General features: G+C 60.3%; 1 protein-coding gene across 1 annotated transcript; it reads right to left on the bottom strand.

The window, feature by feature from the left end:
• Positions 1 to 1,208: 1,208 nt before the first annotated feature.
• CHMP6 (charged multivesicular body protein 6) lies at positions 1,209 to 8,249 on the bottom strand. The gene is made up of 8 exons (XM_036838254.1): positions 8,101 to 8,249; positions 6,544 to 6,653; positions 6,305 to 6,392; positions 5,640 to 5,726; positions 4,746 to 4,811; positions 4,428 to 4,508; positions 3,338 to 3,392; positions 1,209 to 2,650 (listed from the first exon to the last, which is right to left on the bottom strand). Exons 1-8 carry the CDS (start codon positions 8,164 to 8,166, stop codon positions 2,595 to 2,597), a joined length of 609 nt encoding a protein of 202 aa, XP_036694149.1. The 5' UTR covers positions 8,167 to 8,249; the 3' UTR covers positions 1,209 to 2,594.
• Between the last annotated feature and the right edge of the window lie 288 nt (positions 8,250 to 8,537).

Below are 8,537 nucleotides of genomic sequence, written 5' to 3'. Positions count from 1 at the left end.
CTGCTTGTACCACAAACGTGCCTCCAGCCAAACGGTCCTGGTCCCTGGGTCTTTTTCTCTACTGCCCTGGTCTATCCCTTCTGAATGCCAGGCTTGCCAGCTTCCCAGGAAGTCCTCTCTGTGGTCAGATGGCCCCCATGGCTCCCCCTTATGCCCGTCCCACCCACCAGGCACGGCTGCTACCAGGCCCTCTGCAGGCGGCTCACTGCGGCCTCTCCTCTTCCTCCAAGGCCCCCACCAGGCCCCCACTGATCTTGGGCAGGATGCCAGCTCTGCTCCCAGATTTTGTACTTAACTGTGACTGGTTTGTGAGCATCATGAGTTCTATGCCCCCAGATTAGGTCAGGTCAGGCTCACACAGCTTGTATCTTAAGACCAGGGCTCAGCGCTGGGCAGGAAGATGTGAGTCTCATCCTGGCAGGATGGGCTCCCCCTGCCCCAACACACACACAGGGGGCCTATGAGCCAGGTGACCTCCAAGGCCGGAGCCCAGGAGTCAGCTCTAGGTCAGCTGGGTTTCAGAGCACGGCCTCCCTAGGTCCATGGGTTGAACTTTTACAAAGAAAAAGGCATGTTGGTTGGTATGTGAAATCTCACTTGTTGACGGCGAGAGGATGAGGCTCCCCTCTCCGACTCCTGGGTTGTTCCAGATGAGGGTACCCCTTGCCTGGGTCAGGAGGCTGGTCAAGACCTTCCCGTCCTGGGAACGGGTGTATCCCAGGGAGCTGGGCCGCACACACCCGTGGGCAGGTTCTCCAAGTGCTCACCATGGGGGGTTGGCACCCGACGGCCCACCACACAGCTCCCAGTGGTGAAACCGTTAGAGACGAGGCAGGGCACTGCCATGGGCAGCCTCACAGGCCGCCCCAAGCGCTGGGTCCTGGGGAGGCAGAGGGAAAGGGGAGGTGTCCACCCTGCTGGTGAGGTCTGGAGAGGCTGTCCCTCCACACCCTCCCCCGGCCTGGGACCCACTGCTGCAGAGGGATGGGTCACTCACAGGCAGGAGAGGCAGGACCTCCTTCCCCGCCTCAATCAGAACTGCCCCTAGGACCGGGGTGGGGCCCAGCAGCCAGAGTGGCGCTGGAAAGGTCGGCGTCTGGCAAAATCCCCCAAGTCAGCTGGCAGAGAGCCCCCTCCTGGCTGAGGCGTGCACTGCACCTGGTAAGGGTGCTTTCACACGAAGCAAGACTGTCCCCTGAAAGCCTGGGTTTCTAGCTCCTCTTGAAGAACTCCAGACCTGGCAACTTGGCCACATCCCACCATACCCTCTGGGTGGAAGGTGTGGAGGCCTCCCCTTAGGTGGGACACCCACTTCTCTGTCCTTGCTGTTGCCTGCTCGCTCCCTGGGGCATCTGGCTTCCTACCTAGACATCAGGACTCCAAACCAGACCCCCACACCCCAGAGGCACCAAACTGCACGTCCTCCCAGCCACCAGCCGCGGGAGTCACACAAAACCGCTTGAAAAGGGAGAAACCACCAGCACCCCTTCTAAGGGAGGTGGGGCCAGAGTACCGCCCTGCACCTGCTGCGGGCAGGTGCCCACAGGTGACTGCCTTCCACCCACAGCCGGGCAGGGCTAGAACCTCACTGGCTCCTGAGGCCCCAGCCCCTGTGTGGCACTGACCAGCCAGGTGCCAAGGAGGGTCAAGGGACTGTGTTCCAGGGACCTGAGTGAGGAGCCACACCAACCCACCCTTCCACGGACCCCAGTCCACAAGGCAGCAGGCTGTGTGGGTGTCAACTTTAATATGGGGCTGGCCTGTCTCGGGGCTAAGAGGGTCCCCTTTGTCTTCTTGTTGGGAGTGAAGTCTCAGGGAGATTGTCTAATTCCAAAACGAACCGTGAACTAGGGAACTCACTTCCATCCTTCACTGTCTCCACTTGGCTGCAAACAGCTCGAAGCTGGCAGCTCGGGGACCCGCAGCCACACCTGCCGGCTATGCTGGAATGTCTGTCAGCAGGACTGGGCCTCTGTACGGCCCCAGGAGTGATGGGGTGGGCAGACCTCCTAGAGTCATCAAAATCCATCAGGGATGCACCCCTCCTGGTCCACCACCCACAGACGCCGACGTGGAAGCAGAGAGGTTACCACCCCCAGGTCTACATGGAAACTGGGCACGTCCGGGAGCCAGGCCAAGGCAGGGACCCCTTAACCAAAGCCCTGCCAGCTAATGGGAGCAGCAGGAAGAAGGGAAAGGGAAGGGTGGGGAGGCCAGGTCTGATGTGCCTTCCACCGAAGACAGGGTGGCGGAGACACTGGCCCGTGGAGCCGCGCGACCCGGGACGGGAGGTGTGACCGGCACCAGGAGCGTTGGGCCTGGCCGTGGCCCGTGTGAACCACAGCTGCAGAAGCTGTGTTTGGCTGGAGAGTTTGAATGTTGCCATTTAATCCAGAAACGACAGCAAGACAGCAGCGCCAGGGAAACGCTCCGTAGAGTCACCCTGGTCAGGAGCCCTGTGTGTGCTGTGCTGCTCCGGCAGCTCCCGGCCCACCTGGCCCGGCGCCAGCCTCCTGGGAGCCCGGTCAGGGCCGGACACGCACCCAAACTCTGTGGGCCCCAGGCCTCTGGAATCCCCGTGACTCCCACACAAGTTACGAGGCTGCCACCACTTCCGCCTGTCGGGGCCTGGCCTTGACGGGGACTTTCTCTGTGGAGGAAACATAGAGATGTCTGTCGCGTACAGAAGACCCCAGAGGCGGGAACTTCCCGAAAAGGACAAGAGGCAGCAAGGAGCCAGGTCAGGGCTTCGTGCTCTGGGAAGAACAGGCACAGCTCTGAGAAAGGCGAGTTACACACAGAAGCCGGGAGGGAGGACATACAGCAGGCACTGGCACAAGCACTCAGGACAGCACAGCAGGCGGGCGTGCACGCCTCCCCACGGACCCCAGAAGGGAGGCCAAGCAGCAGCAAGGGAGCAGAAAGAACTGAGGACGAATCACGAAAGACGAGTCCGGGCGGATAGAGAATTTCTGAAGGCGTGTTAAGCGATGCCGTGGGGAAGGTCGTCCCCGTGATGTTTAGAAGACGGCTGGTCCTGGGTTGGACCCAGAAGAGCCTGCACAGCTAAACTGGCCCTTTCCCGACTCGAACTTTGGGATTCGCCCCTCTGAACGGGGTTTGGCTCTTACGAGGTTACCCAAACTGCTCAGAAGCCTGGGCTCAACCCTAGGGCGAGGCCCGCACTCCGCCTGAGCTGGTGCCAGCAAGCACGCCCACCAAGCAGGGGAATTGGGGCCCAACCCGCACCAAGCAGGAAGGGCAGGGCCCAGGGGCCAGGATATTTTGCTTTGCTCTAGAATGCACGGTTCTCCAAAGGACATAACGAGGAGGGTACCTGGGATCTTTTCAGGAAGGGGCTCTGAAGGAACCTCTGGCAGCTCTATCTGTTCCTGCAAGAAACAGAGAATAAAGGCTGTGAGATACAATCACCTTGTCCTTCCCTTGGAGAGAACAGCATCCCGTTCACTTAGCCGCTATCAGCGGGATTTAAATAGGACACAAATCCTCCAGCACTCAAGCCCAGGGTGCATCCTCCCTGGCTTCTGGCATCTCTGCAACTCACATCACCGGGGGCACAGTGACCACAAAAGGCGGCTGCTCCCAACGACCCAGAGCCTGAGGGGCTCCCAACCCAAAGTTCCATTCTGAGTCTGAGACAAGGGCTTTGAAACAGGCACCCATGCAGGTCAGGGGCCCCAGTGGCGCCTCTGCCTCAGGTGGTGGCACCTGGGTGCACCTGTTGTTCCAGCGAGTGCTGGTCTATCTCTCAGGCCTTGGGAGGAAGTAAATTAGCAGGCAGGTGCACATAGGGCCCCCAGGCCGCGAGCAGCAGTGCTAAGGACCTGCTTGCCTGGCCTGGCCTATGGCTGGGGGGTGGCAGGCTGGTGGGCACGGTGTGAATTCGGCTTGCTTAGGCAGGGGCCCACAGAGATGGAGACGCCCTCCATCAGGGAGCAAACACAGACTCAGGGCCTGAAGTGACGGTTGGCTGGTTAGAGGCCTCTGGGCCAACACATGGAGGCCCTGTGTGTGACAGCGAGTGACCGGCCACAAGAGGGAAAAAGCCCCCATTTGATATAAAACCCACACACTGCCCACTGGGGAGGAAAGGGCTGAGGGAGCTAGGAGGGTCGGCATTCCGCTCTGTCCTGGCACCTGGTTCACTCTGACGCCTGCAACACCTGGGTGGACAACCTGCAAAATGTTCTTTCCAGGCCAGTCCTGCCCTGCGGTCAGCCAGGTGGCTGGGGAGAAGGGACCTCAGTTTAGCACAAATGCCAGTTGTTTTAGGGAAGAAAACCAGCTGCAGAACCAGGGCCGTGTGCTCAAGTGAAACCTGACACAGTTGCTCGCTGAGGCCAGTGAGCAGTCCTCCTGGGGGGTCCCTACACCTGGGCCTGTGTCAGTGCCGGGGGTCCTGTTACCTGAGTGATTGCGTCCAGCTCCTCCAGGATGGCATCTTCGTCCTCCTGAGTGAAGCTTCCTGCCAACAGCTCATCTATTTGCTGCAAAAGGAGGAGCAGAGGTGAGGAGCATGGCTGGGTTGGGGTGGGGGAAGGGTGGGCCCTCGTGGAGGAAGGAGACAGCCCCAGCTCAAGGCTCCTCTCACTCAAAAGAAGGAAGGCAGCCCCCACGTGGTGTGGGAAGGCCTGGCCCTCGAGAGCGGCACAGGACATTCAGCGAGTTGGCCACTGTCCTCGCCGGCTGCCAGATGGCGGGCCCCGTGGTGCGGCAACACTTACCCGCTGGTACTCCACGGCCTCCTGCGTCTCGTCCAGTATCCGCTCCACCTCTTCTATGGACATCACCTGATCGGTTACAAGTTTTTGAATCTTGTCAGTGAAGCACGTAACAGAACCCCCTACACGAAGGCCACCTGCGTTGGCAGGGCACACGGCCTAGACCCTCTGTTCCTGTTTAAATGAAGCCACGCCAAGCAGGATATAACACATCTTTGGTTATTTCTGTCCCAGGCAGGGCCCGTCCACAGAGGCATGGAGCCGTCAGACAGTCTTTTCAGAAGCCTCAACTGACCTCCTTGGACTCCTCCTGGCCCTTCTGGCACTCAAATCAACCCTAGCGGTAGTCAAAAATATAAAAATTTTTCTCTGGCCAGGTGACTTGATTTCTTTTGGGTTCAAAGCAGCACCTTTGCTTGACTGGTCACCACGACATTGGACAGTCAGAAAGGCAGTGTAACCTCAGCTCTCTGCCCAGCCCCACTGCCATCCACTCATCAGGAATGAGATGGGGTGGGGGCCGGGGCACGCCATCTCTGCGCCTCACCTCTCCTTTCACCATCCACCTCTGTGCTGTTTCCTGAAATGAAGCTGTGTTCACCTCCTCCGGGAAGTCCTCCAGATTAGTTCACCACACCCCTCCCCCATTCAAACCAGACTGTCCCTCTAGTCACTTTAGCATCTCTGGACACAATTTATAGTTTGGGTCCCTATTCTCAGGTCAATATCCCTGAGTTTGTACTACTAGACTGTCACCCTCTCCCGTCACCTTCTCCTGGTAGTGACTGGCTTTCCCTCATGCCCGAAGGCCTGCGTGCAGGTGTGGCCTCAGGGACTACCCCTCTCCTTATTCCACTGGCTGCCCCTCCTCTCTGTCCCCAGTCCTGCAAGACTTACCTGGTGCATCTTATTCAGACACTCATTTCCAAACTGCAGCCCCTCGATCACCTTCATTTCAATCTGGGTGAACTCAATACTCTGGACCTGAGGAAGGAACCCGTGTGGTCAGGGGCCCACCTTCTCTGCCGCCTCACGCAGACCCATGGAAGGGAGTTAGGATCACACTATCACTGACAAAGACTGCTGGGCCTCAGAGCAGACTGTCTCTGCCTTCCTCCTCCCTCTGTCCTTTCCCGCTGCCCTGACCAACACTTGGGCGGGACTGAGAGGGCCTGGGAGGAATCGCAAAGTAGACTGCTTATAACCAGCAGCTCTGTTAGCAAAAGAGCAGAACTAGAGCTCTGGGTCCTGAAACTGGATCACTTCGGGAGCCTCCTGCAGATCCCAACACCTCTTCAGTCACTGGGGCAGACTCCCCGCCCACCCCACCACCCAGAAGTGGCCTAGCCCCCCAGCCACGATCCTGCAAGAGCCAACCTGCCCCAGCCCCTTAAGACCGTCAAGCTCCCATCAAAGATTCTCCTCCACCTCCAGGCCTGACCCATTCCATAGCCTCGGGCTGAGAGGTCCAGGAGAGGAAAACGATAGGTTTCAGTCCTCTGAGGGGACTCTGGCGCCTACACGGTCCATGGCCCATACCCCCCGACCCCTACTAGGCCTACCATGGTCTCTAGGCTGGTGATCTGGTTTTCTGTCTTGTCCAGGAGCTGCTCCCGGTATCGCTTCTTCTTGAGCAGCAGCTTGGCCCGTCTGCAGAGGGAACCCGAGCAGTGACCCAGCAGCCATGGCCATCAGCTGCCCTGGCCTGGCACTGACCAGCCTCCAGGCCTACCCCACCTCTGCTCTAGGCCGATGGGGGACAGAACCCCTCTCCCGAAGACCGGCCCCCAGCCCCACTCACTCCTTCCTGCCGTCGCGCAGGAGCTGCCGGGCAATCTCCCGCTCCCGCTCCAGCTGCTGGGTGATCCTCTTCTGGTACTGCTTCAGCTTATCCCGCTGCTGCTTCAGTTGCTGCCGGGAAAGCAGGCCTTGTGTCGACACCAAGCCCAGGCAGGGCACACTGGACACTCACCGGGCTACCCAGCACCCAGGAGAGCCAGCACAGAGGCTGCTGGGGTCACTGAAGGGCCCCCCACAGGCCAGGATGCCCCAACTGCCACCAATGGAAGCACATCCTCTGAAACTGAGTTCTCCATGGGGACAAGTTTGCCCCCCAGGGCACGTGGGGCACTATCTGGAGACATTCCTGGCTGTCACACTGGGGATGCCACTGGCATCTAGGAGGTGGAGGTCAGGGATGCAACTCAATATCCTACAAATCCCCAAGATCTCCCCCACCTCAGACAGAGAGCCAGCCTAATGTCCTCAGCACCGGGGTGGAGGGCACGCTCTCACCGCCGTCATGGCAGGGCATCGCCATCAGCGAGGAGTGTGAGCGCTGGTCAGGGAGTGCGGCCAGCACCTCCAAGGTGAAGAGACGACACAGAAGTCGCTGGTGACAGTCACCCGAGTGCCACCACCCCAGCCCAGCCATGGCTGGAGACTGGGGCCTTCCCTCCCAGCTTCACTCCTCTGTGGACTTCAGCCATTTGCCATCAGCTCCCCTGCTCTTGCCACTTATCACCATATGTAAGTGTACAACAGATGGTGCACTGAGGTGATGTTCATGTGACCGTGCCAATCACCTAGGACCCCAGTGTCCCAAAAAGGATGCAGGGACATTTACACGCCTTAGTCTCTCCTCCCCTATTTTAAGCCATTTACATTTCTTCCAAATTTCATCATTTCAGGTGACGCTACAGTAAGCACCTGCAAGCACAAGGCACTTCTCAGATGGAAGATTATGTCTTCAGGGTCGGTTATGGGGAGTGAGTTAACTGGGTCAAGGGTGTGCAAATCTTTAAGACTCAACATGGTGAGAAATTAGCCCCCAGTGTAGACGTGGTCAGTCTGTCTCAAGCGGCCGCTCCCCAGTTCCCTCCACAACTCCATTCTCTTTAGAGGCTGTCTGCCCCAGCGCTCCCCATGGCCGGTGGGTCGGGCTCGTCGACAGCCGCACGTCCTGTCCCTGCTGCCGTGAGAGGCGCCCGCCATCCCACCCCGTGGCCAGCCTACCCGCTGACAAGGTACGACCAGGAAACAGTGAGACGCGGGCACCGCCTCCCGAGACCTGAGGCACAGCTCAATCGCCGCACCGGGACCGCCTACACCCGCAGCGACCGGATTCGCTCAGACTCGCTGGGAACCGGACCCGGACACGCTTCCCACCGGAAGCCCTCCACCCACCGCCCCAGACGGGCTCCGAGGCTGCGGCCCCGGCGTGGGGCTGGGCGGCCGGAGGGGCCGAAGCCCGTGGCGAGGGGGGAAACGCAGCCGGTAGCCGCCGTGCCTCGGTTTCCCCGCCCGGCCCAGGTGTTCCCGGCCCGCGTCCACCCGCCTGCGGGGCCCGGCGTCTCACCAGGATGGCCTTGTCCTGCTCCGTGACCCGGCTCTGCTGCTTCTTACGGCCGAACAGGTTGCCCATGGCGGCCGGCGCGGCCCGGCCCGCGCCCCGCCGCCTAGCCCGGTCGACTCCGCACGGCGCGGCCACCGTAGTTCGGACCCAACCCACCCCCGCTACGGCGGCCGCGCGGGGCCAAGCGCCGCAGAACGCGGAACGCGGCTGTCCGCAGACGGAGGCCCCGCCCCGAGAAGCGGCCGGGGTTCTGGGGCTCTGGATAGCGTGGTTCACGTGCATTTCCAGAATGCCTCACCTGCGCAGTCTTCAAGACTAAAAGTTCCATCTCCCACTACGGTGAGACCCTCGCAGGGTGACAGCGTGGACCGTCTCCCGGGCGGTCAGAAATCTTGTTCACAAGTCACTGCCCCGCCGGCTCGGACCACAAAATGCTGCGT

Source organism: Balaenoptera musculus, chromosome 20 (assembly GCF_009873245.2).
Source record: "Balaenoptera musculus isolate JJ_BM4_2016_0621 chromosome 20, mBalMus1.pri.v3, whole genome shotgun sequence".
Classification (NCBI taxonomy): domain Eukaryota; kingdom Metazoa; phylum Chordata; class Mammalia; order Artiodactyla; family Balaenopteridae; genus Balaenoptera; species Balaenoptera musculus.
Note: the sequence above shows the minus strand (reverse complement) of the source record. Positions and strands in the feature narration are given on the sequence as shown.

Excerpts from the sequence above, each read along its gene's own strand:
- CHMP6 (XM_036838254.1), bottom strand. The coding sequence starts at position 8,166 with ATGGGCAACCTGTTCGGCCGTAAGAAGCAGCAGAGCCGGGTCACGGAG. Across the intron at positions 6,654-8,100 it reads AGCAGGACAAGGCCATCCTG|CAACTGAAGCAGCAGCGGGA; the intron begins GTGAGACGCCGG and ends CTTTCCCGGCAG. Across the intron at positions 6,393-6,543 it reads CTGCGCGACGGCAGGAAGGA|ACGGGCCAAGCTGCTGCTCA; the intron begins GTGAGTGGGGCT and ends TTCCCTCTGCAG.